Here is a 23,438-nt window from a genome sequence, read left to right as displayed (position 1 = left end):
CTCAGCTCCATTTAACAGGCGAGATGCAAAAGCAATTACATGTTCTCCATCAGTATCTTCCTGAGTCAGTACTGCGCCTAGACCAACATCACTGGCATCGGTAGAGACCTTGAAGGGCTTTGAAAGATCTGGATGAGCCAAGACTGGAGGAGATTGCATTGCCCTTTTAAGCTTTTCCCAGCTTTCCTCACAATCCTCGGTCCATTTCCAGACAACATCCTTCTTCTTGAGGTTGTTCAGCGGGGCTGCCAGATTGGAAAAATGTTGGATAAACTTGTGGTACCAGCCGGCTAGTCCAAGAAACCTCTGGAGCTCTTTGATGTTTTGAGGCCTTGGATATTCATCTATGGCCTTGAGTTTCTCTGGATCAGCTGAAACACCTTGGCTAGAAACCTGGTGGCCCAGGAATGTCAAAGAAGACTTAAAGAAGTGGCATTTTTTCAGATTGAGAGTCAGAGAAGCTGAATGGAGTTTCTCGAACACCTTCCTCAAGTGGGTCAGGTGACAATTTTCTGATTTTGAGAAGATTATTATATCGTCTATGTAAACAAAACAGCATAAGCCCCTCAACTCAGCCAAGACCGTTTCCAGGCCGAAAGGCATGGAGAGGAAATGGTAAAGGCCAAATGGTGTGATGAATGCTGTTTTATCAATACTGGCCCGGTCCATGGCGATTTGCCAATATCCAGATCGCAAGTCCAAGGAGCTGAACACACTCGCCCCAGAAAAAGACTCGAGGATGTCATGGATTTTGGGCATTGGATAGGCATCGAACAGAGTCTTTTTGTTCAGGCGTCTGTAGTCAACACAAAACCGCCATTTTCCATCAGGTTTGGGCACCAAGACTACTGGAGAAGCCCAAGGAGAAGAAGAAGGCTCAATAATTCCATCAGCTTCCATCTCTTTCAGCTGCTGCTGAATGATTTCCTTCTTGAAAGGGGACACTCGATAAGCAGGACAACGTATAGGCATTTCATCGGTTAGGCGGATAGTATGTTCCACCACGGATGTTCTTCCCAGTTTCCCGGAACAGACAGATGGCCATTCATTCATCAGATTCAGTAGCACAGGCCTAGGCTCTACAGGTAAGTCAGAGAGGATGCTTAGATGGGCAGATTTTGAGTGTTTCGGAGGTTGTATCCCTAAGGGGAAGAGCATAATAAATATTAAGCTTCCCTGCACCTTTTACTGGATACCATTCTTTCTCCCACTCTCTCTGGTCAGTGTATGGATAGTATGTCATTTTCCCCCCACTTTTCACACCATAGGTTCCTTGCATGAAGTCTAGATGCAAGTCGCTTTTTTGCAGGAAGTCTAATCCTAAAATAACAGAGAATGCAAGATCTTCATCGGAAAGAACATACAAGGCATGAGTCCAGTAGCTGTCATGGAGTTCAAGAGTACACGGAACTTTCCCTACTGCCCTTTTGGCCGTTCCGTTTGCTAGAGCGAACTCCTGGTTACCACAAGGTGTCAGGGTTTCCTGGGGCTTCTTAATGTGTTGCCACAAGCTACTTCGCATCAGGGAGAATGTACTCCCTGTGTCCAGCAGAGCAGGTCCCTGAAGGCCTCTGATGGAAAGCTTAACCGCAAGGAGAGATAGGGGATGTTTAGAAGGAATGCGGGAGTGGGCCTCAGATTTTACAACTTTTAATTCAGCCCTTTGTGTCCTTTGTGGTTGTCTAGGACCTTTGTCATTGTTAACCCTGGTCCAGTAACTCTTCATTGCAGCCAGATCATTCTCAATCATACTGCCAACCTTCACAAGTTCAGCTACGGTCTTTACTGTCCCACGTAGGCCGGATGCAATCTTTGGATTGGCGTTATTAAGAATGCGCTGCACTACGGTCACCTCCTCAATATTAGGTTTCCATTTTAGACAGAGGGCTCTGTAATCATAGGCAAAGTCCCTAATAGACTCATTTGGAGTTTGAATATGTTTACGCAATCGCTCCTCAATTTCCTGCATGAAATCAGTAGATAGAAATGCTGTTGAAAATGCAGATTTAAGACCTAAACTTAGAGGTATGCCTACTAAATATCATAATAACACAATGACTCATAGACAAATCTGATATGTAACAATAAATAAGATCTGTCTTAATCGAATAATATACTCATTTATGTGGCTGATGCTACAACTCAGACATCTAACTAAATGCAACAGGCTCATATCGTCCTCGCATTCGCAAAATGAGGACCAGTGTTTTGTCAAATTGCAAATAGCTATTCGTTTTAACAAATTTTTATGATAGTATGAAGTACTTTTTGTATAGGCTACTATCTTAATCTTGGAATATGGGGAAGGAAGTCGTAGTGTTTTTTGCGCGTCTGCAGTAGTCAGCCAAATATTAATGTAATTCTGCGGCATAAAGCAGATGTATTTGTTTATTGTACAGAAAAATAAAAATGACATGTCAAGCAGTCAGTTGACTACATTGCAGTCAAGAAGTAGGGCAAATTAACGTGGATCTGTTCTAGCCTGATAGTATTAAATCGCCAACAACATTGTAACTAGTTTTCTGCAGAAGCCAAGACTACAGATAATTCTGAACAGTTATTTCTCTACTGGCTCAATTATCACACAAGACACTGTTTTGATTTGCGTAGATGCGTTACCCCCAACACTAACACTACTGACAATAACTTAGACAGCAAATTAAGATATTTTTTCGTTTTGTGGAGCGGCACCGGTAGTCTATCAAAAGCAGATTTCGATTTTTGTTACCACCGTGTAGTCAAGCCTTAAGCCATACCCAAGTAGCCTAAATCGAGGTAATGTTTAATTATGCATGATTTATTTTGTTATTGAGTTCGTATGCTGGGATTCCTCTCGGCAACAATTATGTTTAAAGGTAGCCTCCTGCTTTTTCAGAAGGGGCGGCAGTGAGGCTACTGACAGAGCGATGTACAGTGGCAGAGCGACGCACAGTGGCTGAAAGTGGTACTAAAGTTTCACGCAGCTTCACTCCGCATAATGCGCGACTGAAGTGGCCATTTGAAAGCGACACCCACTGTATTTTTACTTGCTAAAGTTGTTAAGAAGACATTGTTTTTTTCCAGTAAAATGTTAGCTGCCATTACTCCATTAAGATTGAATGAGATTTAGCTAAATAGGGGTGGTTTTGCTAACAAAGTTGCTAGTTGTCTGCTGTCCTCATTAGTTGTACTGTGCTGCCCAAAAATTGCCCGGTGTATCATCAGCTATACAGTTAACAATCACAGCTTGAACAATGGAGAGGTCGTCTGACCCTGGTGAGTGGCACAGATTCTGGGGCAGTTGGACGTCACTTGTTTTGGTTTTGACGCAATATAACATGTGCATGTTCCCACAGATCACATGATTGCATGAAGACTCATATGTAGTCTATATAATATTTTATAAACGTATACAAATAATCTTTTCTATGTTCTGTTTATGTTTATGTAGCCTATAGGACGTTTTTAATATTTCTGAAGAGGAAAAAAAATGCTTCAGATGAAATAATTTAGCAGACCCCCTGCAGTACCTCCGCGGACCCCCGGTTGAATATGACTGCTCTATACTATGGAATTAAATTAGACTCAAATGTTTTGTATGTGTGTATCACGTTTTGAAACTAGAAATTATTTGTAACTGTAAAAATGATCTGTACAAGTAGTTGTTGATATTACAAATATGCCCTACACTTACAAATGTATTCTATGGCTATGAATCGGTTTACAGCTACAAATCATCCTACACCTACATCCTATAACCATGCACACACAGGTGGAATAGTTATGATGATACTGCAAGAAGTTAACAACCACAAAACATAGTTCACAGTTCAGAAATGGTCAAAAATGTGTGTACATTTCAGCACTCCAAGACATTCTGCAGAAGTGGTCACCTGTGCTATTCAGCTAGTTAATCTAAGATAAAATCTTGGTCATTGTAATGGCCATCTAGCCTATACGCTATATCAGGGATACCCATATCTGGGAACGTATGATATGATAATATTTGCATATGGCTTATGTCAGGCTTTATATCAGGAAAAATATATTTGCGTCTCATTATTTAACCCTAACCATACAAATAACAACAATACAAAGTTACATTAACAGTAAACAATTTAAAAAGTTGGTAAGACTACATTAAGGAAAATAGCAGTAATAAATTAAATTCAATCAATAGGCAAATGTAAATAATTAAATACTATACTATACAAACCATAACGAAAAGAAACACTTAATAAACTAAGTGCATGCTGAACAGATACTGTATGCCTTTAGACCCCTTAGAAAGACTCAAAACTATCACAGGAACGGAGAGCACTAGGCAACTCATTCCACCAACAGGGATTCACTGAGGAAAATAGTCTTGAATTTGACCTAGCGTTTATGGCTGTCAACACAACAGAGGCTCATCAGAAGACCGCAGTGGACGGTTGGGGATATACATCTTGATCACTGAATTAAGATAGCAGGGAGCAAATCCAGTCAGTGTCCTATAGGTCAAAGTGAGAGATTTGTATTTTATTCTGCCCACTAAAGGGAGCCAATGGAGAGTAACTAGGAGAGTTACATGTGTCCTCTTTGGCTGATTGAAGACCAGGTTTTTCTTCATATTTTTGCATTAATGTCACTAGGAAGCATGCCAATAGAAATATATTCATATCTGTGTAAGTGGGATTGGCTGTAATCTGGCAATATAAGAATCATGATAGTGGGATACTCTATGGCTGAGCAATTACAAAAATGCATGTACTGACATAAATAGATTATATTAGAATACAATTCGGCCCAAAGCTGGAGACTATGTAGAAATGTATTGCAATTTCAAAACCGGATAACTCAGGAACCGCTTATTGCACAGAAGAATGCTTAATATCCTCGTATTCACTAAGGTTTGCTGTTTATTGTGATATAGGGGGTAACCATGTGTTGAGTGAAGGGTTAGTGAGATATTTCACTGAGAGCAATGAGTGTGCAGAACTGTGTGCAAAATGCAAATATGATTTCTCACGAACCATTTTATCACAGCAACTTGGCACTAATAGACAGGTGATATTTTTGAGATATGTGCTTTCTAGAGGCATTTTTTAGTAAAAGTTGGGAACAGGACTTTTTAACATAATTAAGGTGTGCTGAATCCAACTAGCCCTGTTCCCAAGCTGAATTTTGAGTTTATGACCATCTAATTAGCATAAACAAAATGGTTGCCAAAATGGCGATTTTGGGCACTTTCATTGGGCGGATGTCATTATACCATGTAAATTAATTCATATTGTTCACAGAAATCTCCCTTGGCCAATAGATCAAGGATACAGGCTGTGAAAAAAATAAAAAAATCTAGTATTATGCCTATGTTAATTACCTGAAAAAACCTTTGAAAAATGTAATTGTTAAAATGTTATAACTGAGCAGGTACACGGTATTTGACGAATGAGACTTATGTTTTTTGAGGGTCAAGAAAGATGTGTAGTGATGAAATGTAAAGTTTAAAATTGTGGCCTACTGGTTAGGTCTTCGGGCTTGAAACCAAAGGGTTGCCGGTTCGATCCCCGACCAGTAGGAAATATGTGGGTGGTGGAAAGGTTGAGCACTAGTCTTCCATGCCCACATCCACGGCTGAAGTGCCATTGAGCAAGGCACCTAACCCCTCACTGCTTTCCGGGCATCACTGTAGCAAGGCAGCTCACTGCTCCAGGTTAATGTGTGCTTCAATGTGTGACCTGTGTGTTCACTAATTCACGGATGGGATACATGCAGAGACAAATTCCTTGTATACTGTGAAAAAGGAGTCCTCTCCTTTTCCCCTAGTACAAACATTTGAAAAACTGCCTTGTGCCACACCTGCATGGACTGCAGCCAAACACACTCACCTGCACTCAGTTTGTTTTATTGCTGTTTATGTCTTGTGTATGTAGGTGTATGTATGTCTTTATACTGGGAGATTTTAACTGTGATTGGGTTAATGGTACAGACCACCACCACCCCCGCATTCCCGATAATGGTTTAGCCCAGACCTAATTGGGTAATTGCCTAGCCTATTTAAAGGAGAATTCCGGTGTGATATTGACCTAAAGTATATTGAAACATGATACCGAGTGTGAACGTATGTCTCATAGCCCATCTCGGCTTGTCCCCTGCACTCCAAAATCTGGCGCTAGTTAGCCGATGCTACCAACAGCTTTTTCAATAGTGGTGCTTCGGCATCGGGCTAGCCATGCAAATAAATCACTGTTTTACACCCATTTACGAGGCTCAATGTATCCACTGTATCCTGCATTTCCACTGAATTATTTTTGGAATCTGATCCCTTATCATACCTGTTCATTCTTACTCGTCGCTCGACTTATCGTGACTAAATTCAAGATGGCTGCAAACGCTAAACTTCGTGAAGATACCGTCTGTATAAATCGTCTTGTAAGTAAACTACCAGTGCTTTTTCAAAGTTCTCAATGTCTCGTTTTAAATGTCAGGGCCCTCGGAAGTCTACCAATGAAGTGTGGAGATACATTAAGCCTCGTAAATGGGTGTAAAACAGTGATTTATTTGCATGGCTAGCCCGATGCCGAAGCACCACTATTGAAAAAGCTGTTGGTAGCATCGGCTAACTAGCGCCAGATTTTGGAGTGCAGGGGACAAGCCGAGATGGGCTATGAGACATACGTTCACACTCGGTATCATATTTCAATACACTTTAGGTCAATATCACACCGGAATTCTCCTTTAAAGGCAGGCTTATTTCACACGGGAGAGACACAATAGACTGGAGACGCAGGAGAAACAGGAGGACAAATGGGAGTGCCAGAGATCCAGGGCCAGGGAAGTTAAATGTTTGTTTGTTTTCATGTAAAGTTAACCCTTGCTTGTTGTGAGGCAAGGGGAGAGTAGGTCCAAAGTTGCAAGGTCGCCTTGCTTGGACAGGAAGCCTAGAAAAGTTAGGTTCCTGGTGCCTAGTTTAATGGCACGGTACATGTTTGTTTGTCTACTGAAGATCCCCGGATTTCATGTTTGGACTCTAAATTGTGCTTCCTGGATCTGCCTGCTTGTCTATGGACTAAATAAATTATATTTTTGTATGGAACTGCTGTGGGGTGGTCGCCTCGGTCCCTCACATATACCCAAGTATACTTGGCCATAAAACCTGATTTACATTAAATTTTACATAATTGAAGCGAATTAGGTTGGTAATGTATGTAGTCTCGGATTAAGTTACACAGGCCTTTACCCATTTCGGTAACACTTTACGGTAAGGGTTCATTCATTAATATCTAATTAATCATCAGGAATTTAATGAGTCCATAGTTTGTCATTTGTGACCTCATACATGAACACATTACTAAAGTATTAGGTACGATGGGCACATCATTATGAATTATGATGTATTAAGTATGATCATGACTTTATTTTTCTGCCAAAAATGTGGTCATCACTGCTCAAATTCTCATAACTTTGGAGTTCTCTAAACACATGTCATTATTCACTACTTTAGTTGAGGGGCCACAGACATGATGAATGCATGAGCAATTATCCTAAAATTCATGTAATCATGATGATCATGCTAAGAAATCTTAAATCACAATGATATACCCATCACACCTAATGCTTTAGTTGATGTGTTGTTCATACATGAGTTCATCACGAATGAGAGTATATGAATTCATGTCAATTCCTGATGATTAATAGGATATAAAGGATAAAGGAAGTAATGCATAAATCATGAATTAATTCATGCATGAATTCATGATAATTCATGTACCTTTACTATAAAGTGTTACCCATATTTCTTTATAACCTTTGTGTTAAAATGATTGAATGTCCTATGAATTAATAGCTAGATTAATAACTTTATAACTAGTGCAAGTTCAAGTTCAAGTTCAAGTTACTTTAGTTGTACCCAGAGGTAGATTTTGTTTGCAGTATACAGTGCTTCAAGAGAATTTGCCAGAACAGGAGCACAGAGGATGCCATCTTTACGGCAATTCACTCTGCCCTGTCCCTCCTTGACAATAGCAACACCTATGTGAGAATGCTGTTCATTGACTTCAGTTCAGCATTCAACACCATTATCCCCTCCAAACTGATCACCAAACTCAGTGAACTGGACATCAATACCTCCCTCTGAAACTAGATTCTGGACTTCCTAACCAACAGACCGCAGTCTGTTAGATCAGATAACCTCACCCACTCAACCCTTACCCTGAACACCGGCGTGTGCTGAGCCCTCCTTTACTCCCTCTTCACCTACGACTGCATACCTGTACATGGCTCTAACACCATTGTCAAGTTTGCAGACAACACTACGGTGATTGCTCTCATCAGCAACAATAATGAGACAGCCTGCAGGGAGGAGGTCCAGCACCTAACATCGCGGAGCACCGACAACAACCTGGCTCTCAACACCAAGAGGACCAAAGACCTCATTGTGGACTTCAGGAATTCAAAAGCTAGCACACAAAGCCCCATCCTCATCAACAGGACTGAGGTGGAGCATGTCACCAGTTCATGTTTCTGGGTGTCCACATCTCTGTGGACCTCTCTTGGACCCTCAACACCTCTACCTTGATCAAGAAGGCTCACCAGCATCTCTTCTTCCTGAAGAGACTAAAGAACACAACCTCTCTCCTTAGATCCTGGTGAACTTCTAAACCTCTACCGCTGCACCATTGAGAGCATCCTCACCAACTGTCACAGTATGGTGGCAACTGCTCTGCCTCCGACTGGAAAGCACGGCAGAGGATGGTGAAAACTGCTCAACGCATCACTGGTTCCTCACACCCCTCCATCAACCCCCCCCCCCCCCCGGTGCCTCCTTGCCTGTGCCTGTTGAGGTGTCCATGTCGATGGCAACCTTCACAGGGACAACAAGGAGGCGGACATTTTGCCCCTATCCCACCCATAGTATTCTATTTATATTTATAAATGTACACACTTTATTACACTTAAACATAGCAATATTCTACTGATATTTATACTGTTCATACTGCACATACACTTATATATTTTCAGTACTCTGCACAATGACAATGAAGTTGAATTTAAGATAATCTAATCAAATGAAACATGTGACTGCTGGCCATCTTTCCCATTTGGAATCAAGGATATGATGCTAGCTTGTTAGTTAACGGTTGTTCGTGATTAGTTCAAAGGAACTCCAATGATTTTAAACTCCAAACATGTGTCTCCCCACCACGAAGAAGATGTTTACCAATGAAGTCAGGCCACACTCTTTGCCAAAGAGGACCGTAAACATATTCAAGAGTATAATAAGGTGATAATAAGGTTAATTAGCATAATAATAGTTTTTTTTGCATTTTTATATTTTTCATAGCCTTTACTTTTTATTTATTGCCCACGGGAGATTTCTGAGATGCACAGATGTGAACAATATTAATTTATTTACATGGTATAATGATGCCCGTCCGAAGAAAGTGCCCAAAATCGCCATTTTGGCAGCCATTTTGTTTATGCTAATTAGATGGTCAAAAACTCAAAATTCTGCTTGGGAACAGGGCTAGTTGGATTCAGCACATGTTAATTATGATAAAAAGTCCTGTTCCCAACTTTTACTAAGAAATGCCTCTAGACCCATATACAAGGACTTTTTCTTGGAATAGCACTTGTCTATAATATAATTGGAAAGCTTAGATTCCGCTCGTTCACATGATGTGTGATATCTGTGTAAGGTTTAGTTTTGTTGAACCTCATCTGTCAGGTATTTGACCTACCAGGTTGACACTTCAGCGTGAGAAATTGGGGGTGTGGTGAGTGAGCTTGTGAAACCAATCAAATGCTCAAAGCATTCATACCTGAAGCCGGGGTAATGCGGGCGGGAAATGCGCCTGGGATGGCTTGTGAAGTAGCTTCGCAAATGTGAGAAAATTTCAAAAATTCCACAGATACGGGGCACTCTTCAACCCCCTCACCGTCTCTGAAAGCATAACTAGTTGATAACGAGTGGCTCAACAGGTAGATCTATAGATAAACTCATTTTTCAGGCAATTGACCGACCGGGTTGACACTTCAGCGTGAGAAATTGGGGGTGTGGTGAGTGAGCTTGTGAAACCAATCAAATGCTTATGTCCAATGCATGACAGTTGGCAGCCCTGCATTATGTGTTAAGATATATCTGCAAATAAACCTGGCATGGGTTTATCAGGCATAAAAAAAAAAGGTTTGGTTCCTGTTGGTTGTCAGTTGAGGCCATGGGTCGGTAGGGATTTTTTTTTTTTTTCCTCCCCAGTGGCAGTAAGGGATAGGTAGGATTTCGCAAGGTTTTTTGAGACTGTTGCGACCTAAAATGCCTGGATGGAAGTTGCGGTGTTTTTAGCTTTTTCTTGTGGAGAAATTGCGGGAGGAAGTGAAAATTGCAAAAATAGTTGTGATTTTTTTTTTTTTAAATGTAGGGCAATTAAGGTTAGTAAGACCAAAATCACACTGATCATCTTGATGCTTATTAAAAAAGGATAATCAAAGGTAAACAGTAAGGATTACAGAAAATCAAAGTAGGCCTACTTTATTTGTGAAAATGCTTTGACTGAGGTAATTTACAAAGCAGTATAAAACCTTTCGTAGAACTGTCTAAAAAAGACAGTCACCTAAAGAGATGGCATCATGTCATATGTTTCAATACATTCATATATTTTGTAATTCATATTAAGTTCATATCTTTTTAATAATTCATAGTCTGTGGCCTGCATAATTACTAATAGCAAGTAAGTATCTAGTAATTTCATATTGATTTAAACTATTTGACTACACTTCTGTATAATGTCATTACATTGGTGGTGTACGTCTAATTGACTGCCTGCCCCTTTAAGGACGTGAGAGTAGCCTATTTACATTTCTGAGTGGATTGGAAGGCTTGCATCTCACTGTGTTCGGCTACGAGTGTAAATCACTTTTTGCATAGTACATTACGATATGTGGATGCAATTGGGAATGTCTTCTATGTCATTAGTTAAAATAAATGTTAAAAAAACAACTCGAATGAAATCATTCTTGGATCATAGAAGAGGTAAATGTCTTGCAATTTTATTAATTTCTATGATTTTGGTAGCACTACTCAAACTAAGCCCACAAGCTAGCAAACATGACAAGCTAAAAGGACATATCCAGGTAAACGTTTGCCAATGGGTTGCATAGCCTACTCAAATGTCAGTACTCTGCTTACTTACTTTCTTAGCCTAGGTAGGTTAGCAACACCAGGTTGAGAGATGCAAGTAAGAAGATTATTAACGTTAGCCTTCTATTTATTGTCATCAAAACTGCAGAGGAACGAACACGTTAGGGCAGTCTTTGGTGTCATATGCAGAAGTGTGCCATCTGGCTCAATATTCTGCGCAAGGGACTGTTGTGGTAGGTGAAATTTCACGGTGAAACTACGATGATTGGTCAAATTTGCGAAAAAGTTGCGGTGTTTGGACAAAATTGCGAGTGCCTTGGTAAGTGACGAAAACAATCGTCTTCGTGAACAGCTGTGCATAGGCTACTTTGTAAAAGAGAGAATACGCTCATCCCTATACATAACGCAAGGGGTAATTAATGTAATTATAGTTCGTCTTTTATTTGTGGATTTATTTAATGTAGCCTAGACTATTTAGTGTTATTTCTTCCCCAAGCTCATAAAATAAATTTGGGTCGCGCATAAATTGACAGGGTCGGTCGGAAACCGGAACCCAATAAAAAAAAAAATGTATGCCTCATAAACATTATGGTTAATTGGGCTATGACCAATCACTGAATTATGTCTATATTTTGCTGGTGCTAGCTAAACTCTAACTGACTTTCACAGTGACAGCCATACGAAGATGCCAGAGAGAGGCAGCTAAGTTAGTACCCCACTAACACAAAACGTTAAGGGAACGTTCGGGAACGTTAGTGTATGGTTCCCTAAAGGGTAGTTCGAACCAAACCAATAACTAACGGTTAGGGAACGTTACCTAAGGGTTCCTTAACGTTCCTAAACGTTAAGGGAACCAACCCGTTCTCCTGTGGTTGCACAGTACCTTCACACAACGTTCCCGTTTGGTTGTTATTGGTTGTTTTTGGTTGTTCTGAGTGCCGTTTTGACATGTTTATTTTAACCAGCTCCGTTTAAGTTTTTGAAGTAGGCCTAGCATATACAAGGTTTGCAGTCACTTGATATTCACTAAAAATAATTGCCCTTATGAAATCAAATTAAGATAAGGAGTAAGAGAATATATTTATTTTTAGGCTGATATCAATTTTGCTATAAACAATACTTTTGTGCTTGATTTCAGTTTTGTAACCGTATGAAGTGAAAATGGACGTTGGATTAAACAAACAATAATACTTCGGTAAATAAAATATAAAATATTTTTATAATAGTTTTCTGCTATCACTAGAATACATTCAGAACATGTTTAATTTGTTCCTGTAGCCTACCATTACCATTTTACATTCACACATTTTACATTATTTGCATTCGAGGCTTCTGATTAGGTGGCAATGACGTCAATGGTAATGCGTCTCTATTCATTCCAATTCCATGCCGTGTTAAATGTGTTATATGGCATTGTGTGATTGATTGTGCCTCTATCAGCTTTAGAAACTGGAGACAATAACAGCTAGTCGACACTAACACAAGCTCCATTTCGGTTTTTGAAGTAACATACAAAATGTTTGCAGTCACTTGATTTAGATCCACTCAAATGATTGGTCTTATAAAATCTAAGTAAGGTAAACATCATATCAAGATAATATTTATTTTAGGCTAATATCAATTTTACTAAATAAAAAATATATACTTTTGTGCTTTTTTTTTTCCGTATTAGGTGAATGAATTTTAAACAAAAATCTATCAATAGAACACTTTTCACAACTAAGAAAATTCACCTCTTTCATTTCACAATTCACTTCAGTTCAATCAGACAGGCTCTCCCTTACACGTAGGCCTACCCCCACGCCAGTAGGGGGAAGACAGCGCCTCTGCTTTCAGGTGATCGATTGAAGTCTTGTCCTGAATTCCGTAAACGGGCTCTGTTTGAATTCCGTGATTCTTGAACACCGCTGGAAGAAGTCTTAGAATGGATTACACTCGTCTTGAATTCGATCTCACGAAAGTAAGTGAAATATGTTACAGTTTCATGATGTAGGCCTAGTGGTTGTAATGCAAGGGTTTGAGGTTTAACCTTAAGTCCTTTCACTTGTAGGGCTTTGTTATATTCCGATTCTGCCAAGTTTGTAATTTACCAGAGCACATTGCTCGTTCGTCTTTGTTTGAGCTGTTCTCAACGTGTTATGTTTTGCAGCATTGTATGTTTTGTGTCATCGTGTTAACCTGCTCGCGTTGATGTTACAAATAATAGCACTAGGCTACCGTTTCTTTTAATTAGTTTTAGTGTACAGTCAGTCCTTTTAGGCAAGTCACTCGGCAGCAGTGGTGTAGGCTAGTGGATATAGGCCTACTGTATCTAGCTGGATCTAGGCTACTGTGATGTAGGCTAGTAGTTAGCTGTAGTGGGTAGGCTATACTGTGATCAACCCCAAATGTATCCTAGTCTATTTTAAGTGGGTATACTGAGATGGTGATGCTTTTTAAGTGGGTATAACCTACTGAACAGTCCTGCATATGTAGGCTACACTAGAGCCATAGAGATGGCTATAGATAATGTATACACTGTCGGCGGCCATCTTGTAACACAGTTGATCGGATAGACGATTCAAGTGAATAGACCTCTGAATTTTGCCTTCAAAAAGCTGAGATCCGGTAGCCTATCTTGCAATTTTTGCTATGGGAAAATAACATGGGGAGAGAATTATTGCACTCTCCCGGGGACGAAGAAGTCTGAAATGCAGACATTTTGCTCAACACACGTTTGTCCTCTGCCTTCGAGTGGTAGGCTAACTGTGATCTTCAACAGGCCTACGTTAAGACAGCAACTTAGATTTTTGCTACCCCAGACCTAACTTGCAATGTAACTTGTCATAGGTAGTTAGGTTAAATTAACACCCTGATCTCCTTATAGGCAAAGATGGCAGTTTTGGTTCCTTTTTGTAGGCGAACTTCAGAGGTCTGTTGGGAAGCATACAGGAAGGGGCGGAATGTGTGTAGTAGGCTATACACAGCTGCCATACTGTTAGAAATTCTCTGGGCTACAATACAAAAATCAAGTCAAAAGCTGGGCCAAATATCCAGTCAAGAAAATCTGGTTGTGTACAGATGACTGATTGCTGCAATACTATCAATAATAGTTTTCTCTATATGGAAATATTGCTTTGCTCTACTACTGGCTCACAAAAACTTTGTTCTCTTAACGTAGATTCATACACCAAAGCTATGGAAAAATGTCAGCGGCTGATGGACACTTCTAGCATTGAGGCGGAAGAAGATGCGAGCGTCCACAAAAGGCAGTGCATGGTCACGTGATGGTAAGACCTCTTAAATACAGACTACATTATTTGCACAATTCAAATATTCTTTTTGCAATCAGTGCAGATTGTATGGTCTTTTATTTCAGATGATTCCGTTCTGCAAGCAAGAAAGCATTCCAGGATGGTGCGTGTGCCTGGAAGCCCTGTCTGTAAGTTAACATTTATACATGTATTATTTAAGAAAACCAGTTCAGTCATATTTCCTACCATGGAACTACTGACATTCATGTTTATTAACCTGGTGCATATCATGTTACTGTTCTGATGTATTTGTCTCTTCCTGCCTTTTATTAGGTCAGCAGATGTCACTGCCTCCACCACCTACATGTGAGTTTTTCTTTTTAGCGATTGTTTAATGTAACAGCATAGGTTTATCTTTTGCAAATGTCATGTGCAAGAAACCTGCCATAAATGAACTGACCAAAATTCATATTTACTTTCTTTTTAGATGAGTCAACACCACACAGGCAACCAGCTCATTGCCCAGAGCTGGATGGGTCTATTATAACGCCTGCCACTTCATCTTGGGACCCAGTTGAAGGTACAGTGTCTTTGAATTTTCCATTTCCAAGTAAATACAATTTCATGACAAGGAACTTGAGAGTAACTAACTTTTTTTTTGTTGTAAACAGCACACAGAGGGAGGTGGCTTGGCCATGGAGACGGAAATAAGAGGTAAGAAGACTCACTTAATTTGTTCACATATGCAGGTATATAATGTATTCAACAACTAAAACTAACACCATCCATTTTTCCATAGCAATAAGGACAACCATTACCGCATGGCACAGCGAATGGACGCATTTGAGGAGAAGATGGATGAGCTGCTCATGCTCTTAAGGAGCTCCCAGTCACCTCCCTCTGCTCCAGTCGATGACATATTGCTGTCGTCCTGCTCGACAGTCACTGAGCTGCAGGAGAGGAGGAACAAAATGCCCTCCCTCCAGGACTTGTACTCTGGGACCTAAGCGGGCAGAGACCATCACCAAAGACTCCACATATCCTGCACACACACTCTTTAACTTCCTCCCCTCTGGCAGGCGCTACAGATCCCTGCACACAAAAACAACCAGACACAAGAACAACTCTTTTCCCACTGCCGTCACTCTCCTGAACTGCAGATAAGTGGGGTCATCCCCACTTTGACCGTTTACCTGCCCATTACATACTTTATCATTCCAATATGTGTCTTGCACACTACATTTGCACTATTACTTTGCACTCTACATCACACTCCATGTGTACTTATATTGGTATTATGTCTTATTTGTATAGTTGTTTTGTATATTGTGTTGGTATCTGCCACAATGTATATTGTTGTCTCTATTGTACAGTATGTCTGTCTATTTGTTGAATGTATAGAGCACCTACCAAAGTCAAATGCCTTATGTTAATATACTTAGCTAACACTAAGTCTAATTTATATATATATATATTGTTAGGCCTTTTATATTGTTTTTTTTGTCTTTTGATAATTTTATATTAAAGTTATAAGTTCCATCGATTTTGCCTGTTCATTCTTTCCTGCTAATATATAATAATGCATTCCTGCTCATGCTGTTTAAAGTAATAATACAATTGGTATGCAAAGGTTGCATTGTTAAGGCAAGGTTTCCTAAAGGTTGCAATATTTAGGGAAGGGAACGTTCCCTAAATGTTACAACGTTAAGGGAACGTTATGGGAACAGTTAGGGAACGTTAGGGGAAGGTTTCTAAAGTTTGCAACGGTTAGGGAACGTTAGGGGAAGGTTCTCTAAAGGTTGCAACTTTTAGATAACGTTAGGGGAACGTTTTATATAACCAAGAACTAACGTTTCCGGAACATTCAGCAAACTTTCCATGGGAACCAAAACTTACTCAAAAACTAACCTTCGGGCAACGTTTGGGAACCAAAAACTAACGTTTCCGAAACCAAAAACTATGGTTCCCAGAACGTTTTGGAAACCATAAATTGTTAGCTGGGTAATGATAAACCGGAGGACGCTAATGTTAAATATATTACTCTTTCATATTTTTATTTTGTAATTTTCTTAAATCAATCTGATCGGCACGGACATCAAAACATGGTGGATGCACATATATCTCATCAAATGAGAACAGACGCGGGCACTTGTTAGAAGCCATAACTCCAGAGGCACCGCAACTCCTCAGTCAACAGCGTGTGTAGGCTAAACTCAAAAATACAAGAGAAATGTCAATAGTGACCTAGCCATTTCAGTGTGTCAAAATAAAACTCTGTATTATTTCATGTATGAAGGTTATACTGTCGCGGATGTCTCTTTAAGAATCGCGGCCAGCCACGGCCGTTACAGTTGAAGCAATCGACGGCCGATATGGGGTAAAAAAAACGACATAGGTCATCCTTTAACCATCACAAACACAATTTCATTATTCATATCTGAGAAAAGCTGTAGGCTGTACCTGCAAAAACACTCGCTTTGGTCTGGGGCTATATGAGTTGGAAGAATAGGGGAAGAACACTCCACATGATACCAGAATGAAGACCACCACAAAGACAGTCCCCAGAACTGTCAAGATCCATTTAGTACTACGGGCCAGGTAGATGAAGTGCATCTATAGATAGATAGATAGATAGATAGAGAAAGAACAGAAATAGAGTGGAAAAAACAGTAGAGTGACAGCTAAATTCAGTTGACCAGTATGTTTTTTTCCGCTTGGGTGCATTTAAAAGCATAACTTACAAAATATGAGGAGAGGAGGAAAGTTCCAAGGGTGATGAGTGAGGCGAGTACCACATCAGGGGGTATCTCGGTGCCACTGCGGCCCAGGATTGGAGTGAAAATCTCAAAGACCACCCAGATTAGGAACATGAAGTGCACATAAGGCAAAGCCAATCCCACCAGGTACAGGATTGAGTATTTCACTGATGCACCTGAGGATACATGTTGCATAATTGCAGCAGTCTTGAAAAGCAAATACACAGAAGAAATACTGATCGAGTGATCAGTATATTGATAGATGTATGGAGGATGAGAAAAGAGGAGCTAGAATGTACGAACCTCTCTGTTTGAATTCTCTGGATAAGAGCAGCTTTGTGGTCAGGGGGAAGGCCACCATCAGCATTGGCACATAGGCAGAACACAGGCCCTGCTGGGTGAGGTAGACCAGTGCACAGCACCACAGCACAAGACTTACGTCGAAAAACAACTCTCCCAGCTCCAAACGCTGCACATTCTAGGATGACAATAACAAAGCCAGGGTGATGCATCGAAAGAAGAATATATACAGGGGGTGTGAGGAAATTACAAAAAAGAGAACAGAAAAGAATAGCCTCTGGATATAGAAAACACAGGAAAAGGGAGGGAGGATTGACAAGTTATTGACAAGAAGTGATGAGGTAAACAGGTGGATGATGAACTTTTATTCAATGGAGCTACACTGTTGTAATATATGATGAATGCAGTTGCAGTTAGGCATTGTTTTCCTGAAATATTGAAGATATCTGTTCTGCGTGTCAACATATGGGGCGTGCCATGACAAAATGAGTCCTGTGTCGTGGAAATCCATTTCCAGATATAGCCATTTGAATGCAGAGAGGGCTGAAAAATAACTCATTTATCTGTGATGCTCATTGTAAAACGACCTAGAAATATCATTTTGAAGGCCACATGTGTAAGCTGTGCATTAAAGTTTGGATAAAAAAGTTGACGTTTTTCTTCCTCGTTCAGAGACTTGCTGTGAGAACAGGAAAGTTTCAGTTTTCTTTGGTCTGATAACTTTGTGTTTCGGCTTTTGGCCTCAAGTCATCAAAAATAGGCTATCCACTCGTAATTATTCTGAACAAAATGTCTATTTTAGCCAAGAGATTCAGTAGGAGAAACAGCAACCCATACAATTTTTGCTGACCAGATTCCTCACAGAGATTGCACCCGACTGGTCTGATTTAATTTGTTTTGGAGTTGGAGTCCTATTTAAAAACAAAAACATTAGGCTATGCATTAAGCATTAGGCTATTGTTGTCCTTGTCGTCTTCAGAAGTTGATCGAACATTATAGGTTACCTCACATGTTATACGAATGCCTCAAGTTTTACTGCCTGCGTGAAAAGAACATTTAAAAGTTTGGATCTTTTCGGATTAAACAATAGAGATCCTGAAGCAATTCAATCTTTGGCTACGGATTTCTTTGTAGAACAGTCAACAGAGATTGACAGGGACAGCACTGAGGCTATTTTAAATCCAAAGGCTAAGGGAACTTTATCAGGATGCATAGTCTTGTGGCGATTGGTTGAGAGGAAATACACATAATATGCTCATTTACACTTCACAAACTTTAAAGCTGATTTTCTCAAAACTTGTTTTTTTGCTGAGACGAAAATGAACGAGCTTTCACATTTTGGCCAATATCTCTGGGTTGGCAAAATGGAATTGAACAAATTACCCCTTGTTTTAAACCATAAGGTCTATGGATTATCAATATCCAATAAACCCATTTTTTGTACTTTGTCGAACTGAACTCATTTCGTCGTGGCACACCCCATATGTTGCTAAAAACCTGTAATAATCATTCAGCATTAATTGTGCCTTTCCAGGTATGCAAGCTGCTCATGTCAAAGGCACTAATGCACCCCATGCTATCATAGATTAAGCAATAAGCCCCGAGAGGCCGTAGGTTACACTGATTCTACAACAGCTAAGGGGCGTTGTTAGGCACGACGCGCTAGTGGAGTCGAAATGCGGTCAAGGTGTATGTTTATGTTGCATTTTACAACGGCATCAAACGTGATTCAGCCAATTACAAACAAGGACCGGAACTATCAGTTTTAGAAGCTGGCTTTTGAGCTGTACAATAACATGTTGGATGGTTCCTCTCCTCTTTAGCCTGAAGGATGCAGAGTCCATGAGATCCATAAAGAATTACTAATTTTGATTAGTCCATCTCACATGAGTTTTGGACCATGGAGTTATGGTTGGAGCATCAAACTATGTTGACAATGTTAACAAAAGCTCTTTTAAGGGATAACGCCTACGCGTTTCGACTGCAAATCAGTCTTCATCAGGGCAAAAAACAAATAATCATATAGGCTACAGCTGCAAACTACTTTACCCCTTCCTCTTTGGTGCTGGAGAGAGCTCACTCTTTGGTTTTATATTGTTCACGTCACTATTTGCATGATGAGCCAAGACTTGCAGTATTATCAAACACGTTTGATAATGTCGTAACGTCAAATTCAAGTCAAATCACTTTTATTTATATAGTGCATTTTTGTATGCACAGAGGGCAACCCAAAACGCTCCAACATACAAGACATTGACACACAGGACAAAGATGCTGAACAGAGACACCAAGACATGACAAACAAATTTACAAAATAACAAATGACACACAAGACAAAAGCTGCCAGACGGAGCAGCGTAGTCGCCAGCGTACCCGTGACACCAAGACATACAACAAACGAATTAACCCTTAGGACCCTAAGCTGTTTTTAGGGCATTTTCACTACCTTTATTCATAAGGATTTATTCTGGTCATTGTAAGTGCCACACACATATATTATATATTGTTTTTTTCAGGAGAGTCTAGGCTATTCAGATCATTTCATGTATTAATACTAGCATTGATTTTATTTTGATTTTTAAAGAATTAAAATATAAAAAGTGTATTATAAAAATTCTTATATTTCGACATGTATCTCACCACAGCAAGCTCACAGCTCTACATGCATTTCATGTGTGTATAGGGCAGACTGTCCTGAATCGGGCTATATAATTGCCATGTTGGAGGGATACTCTGGGGCTGAGCAATTTACAGAAATATTTGCTGTGTGATTTTCGGAAATAAATGGCATTTTTTATTTAGTGATGAAAAATGACCTTTCTGCGCTCCATATCTGTGACACGAACTGATCTGACTTGACTTGACCCGAGGTTGCGTGTTAGCCTGCGTGCCTGTGTGTATGCAGTCATAATAATTCTCAACTTTTTACTGCATTGCCATGAACAAAGTAAAGGCAAAAAGGTGTTTATTTGTTGAACAAATAGGGATGCAATGTGAGCCTTGAATTGGATGCCATGCAGGAATTTGCTAGGATCTCAAAACCGGAATATGAACATGCTTTGCCATAGAGAAACACATGATAGCATTGGATTATAAACATGCTTTGCCACAAGAACAGACAAAAAATTGGGGTAAGTCCAGCTATATGAAGTTATTATTTTGCTGTCACTTCGTCTGTTTTATAACTCAGAAGGATGTACTTGGTATCAAATGATATCTCTAAGTCTCCTCTTTCATCTGACATGCGTGGCATATCTATGCGATCACGGGTCCGCGAGTAATTCAAACGAGAGTAATGAGTGTGCAGCGTTGGTTTGTGTACATGACATTATTATTTTGCAGTCACTTCGTCTGGTTTTATAAGCCAGAAGGATCGATAAACATGGTACCAATGGATAGCCCTGTGCCCCCTCTTTCATCTGATATGCTTGCCATATCGATGCGATCACGGGTTCGCGAGTAATTCAAACTAGAGTAATGTGTGTGCAGGTGAACGCAGAGAAGTATAGACTGTAAATATGATGCAATTTGATTTAATTTCATGATTTTTTTTTATTTTCATACTTGATCGTACAGACAAGTGTGTAGTCTCGTTGGAAAGCCCCACTTCTGCTCTGTCGTGCAATAAAGGTTTCATCTCGCTGCGATGAACCATTCCGGAGCAATGTAACAGAGAAGAAAGGGTGTGTTTTTTGACGCACTTTGCGTCAATCGGGTTCTAAGGGTTAACAAATAATACAAATATAAAAAGTATTTTTGTGTGGCGTGCAATGTTCCTTCTTTCCTGATTCCCACTGACACTAGTAAATGACGCTAGGTGTTGTGGACTTCAGCAGCCAATGAGAATTGGACTTCAGCAGCAAATGAGCACTTAATCTCCCCTGAATCTAACTCCATAGAGGCCTATGTTTCAAAGATTTAGAAGCGGGGCACGTATCGCTCTCAAATTTTTGGTAGCAACCCAACCACTGGTAAAACAAATGTGTTTGTCTGAGGAAAAAAAAAACTGATCATAAAATGTAACATAAAGGAACGATGGTGTTATAGAAATGTAGTGTAGTAATAGTACAGATATTTGCTGAAAAATGTAATGAAGTAAAAGTCAAAAGTATGCACTATAGATTTCTACTTAGTAAAGTACAAATACGTGGAAAATGTACTTAACCCTTTAGCCGCCAGGGTTTAAAAAGAATAAATTGGATTTGTACATAAAAATTTCAAAAGGCCATGGCTTGCAAGTGGTCAGAGATAAAGTCCTACTGTAAATGTGAAAATCATTTAGTATGAACAGAAGTTTATGAAGGGGGTAAATTTACTAATCTAATTTGCATATTATGACTTCACTGGATGGTAACCACCGTGAATTATGCACATTTTAGTAAATACTAGATGTTGAACATATTTGAGCAGTTTTTCTTTCTTTTTTTGTCATTTCACCGACATAACAAATGAACAGGAATACAGTCACATGTAAACCAACAATAGTAAACTATTACTATAATCACAAACCCTATGCTACTATACAATAAAGTAGCCTGGTCAAATCAGTTCCATATCGCGGGTGACTTTGTAGTTCTTCAGAGCCCTATTTTTACAACCCCTGCTGTCTATACCACGTCCATTACGGACACTATCATCACTATTGCCACTGCCACCTCCAGCTATGTTGGGCAGAGGGTCGAAATCGGTCGAAATAAGCATGGTATGCTTAGTGGATACTGTCGCAAAGACGTACCTCCATTCACAGACGCACCGTGACTATCAGTCAAAAGACGATCGATCATATTCTCCAAAAGGCAGATATTGTCCTTCAGAATCAGAATAGGTGAATAACAGATCCAAGACTTCATCACACGTGAATTTTTTTTTCAACATTTGGTGTATTTCTGCTTCAATTTGTGCAAAACTATGGCCCGCATCGCTTCCGCGTTATGGAGGAAATGCACGTCTTCTTCGTGTGTTTCTCGCGTGTTTTCGCATGCTTCCGGAAAACTTTGAAAAAAAAAGGTTGAGCTTGAATCGAAGCTCTGGGTGTCTGCCAACTAGTGGTCAAGAGTACAAATGAGATTTTACACTGTACTCGCGTCTATCGTCTGTTTTATTCAGTAATGATGCTTGTCGCAATATTGCGACATGGGCGGTTAGAGGGTTAAGTACAGTAACAAAGTATTTGTACTTCGTTACATTTTACCACTGAGCTTATGCCAACCACGGAATGAATCACATAAGGGGGTGCTAGCGAGTTCTTGGGCCACGCCTGGGGCCAAGCCTTTGACCCCGAGTAGTGGGTGCAACGACTGACGTGTGTACCAAATTTCATGAGTTTTCGACCATGGGAACCACCTCAAACAAGGCAAAGTATGGTCCCAAAAGAAAGGAAGAAGAAGAAGAATCCTTACAAAAACAATAGGGCTTTGCACGTTGGTGGTGTCCCGGCCCTGCACCATTGGTGCTCGGGCCCTAAATATAACCCCAAGCGGCAATGACCGGCCCGATCATGTGTGGCTCTGCGACCCGTGCCATTTCGGAAATCAAAAATGCACTCACATGTGGTGTGGAGTGTCAGTGTCAAATTTTATAAATTGGATATACTTACTCACTTCCTGTTGGGTGTGACATTTTACACTGTGACTCACTAGGTGGCACCACACTACCACCATACTTCCTTTGGAGGCACACACATTCAGGTGCAGACTGGTGTCAGGAAATGCGGGCCAGTGTTACATTATTCTATATATGTAGCAACATGGCTGGTGTGCGTGTGACAAGTAAAAGCACCAATTAGAGTATTGACATGTACAGCTGCTTTAGAGATGCAAAGTATCCATTCCCGGGGAAAAAAGGAGCGCTAAAAAGACAGAAAAAGAGCTGGGAGGTAAAGTGTCATGCAAGGTGCCATGAACTAGATAAATTATTAGCTACCTGCTCATTTTCTGAATGTGTAGCCTAATTAGCACTCCTGGGCTATTAAGCTTTATTTATATAAAAGATATATTTATATATCTTTATTTATTCAGAATATTTATTCTGAATTTCATGGATACAACATAT

The 23,438-nt window shown here is 40.0% G+C and overlaps 1 protein-coding gene across 4 annotated transcripts in view; it reads right to left on the bottom strand.

Annotated features, from left to right (window-relative positions):
- ermp1 (endoplasmic reticulum metallopeptidase 1) overlaps positions 1 to 23,438 on the bottom strand; it is a 129,824-nt gene that overhangs the window by 30,527 nt on the left and 75,859 nt on the right. For all 4 annotated transcript variants that reach the window (XR_012986829.1, XM_076284892.1, XM_076284894.1 and 1 more), the window contains 3 exons: positions 17,391 to 17,565; positions 17,073 to 17,263; positions 16,792 to 16,944 (listed from right to left, as the gene is read on the bottom strand). Coding sequence is in view for 3 of the 4 variants with exons in the window: in XM_076284892.1 (XP_076141007.1) it covers positions 16,792 to 16,944; positions 17,073 to 17,263; positions 17,391 to 17,565 (519 nt within the window). In the remaining variant the exon portion in view is untranslated. The remainder of the gene's footprint in view (positions 1 to 16,791; positions 16,945 to 17,072; positions 17,264 to 17,390; positions 17,566 to 23,438) is intronic.

Source organism: Alosa pseudoharengus, unplaced genomic scaffold (genome assembly GCF_046254945.1).
Source record: "Alosa pseudoharengus isolate Yale_2024_CS ecotype anadromous, Long Island Sound unplaced genomic scaffold, YU_APseudo_1.1 YU_APseudo_1.1_scf_14, whole genome shotgun sequence".
Lineage (NCBI taxonomy): Eukaryota > Metazoa > Chordata > Actinopteri > Clupeiformes > Clupeidae > Alosa > Alosa pseudoharengus.
The sequence above is the reverse complement of the archived record's forward strand: the minus strand, read 5'-3'. Positions and strand labels throughout refer to the sequence as shown.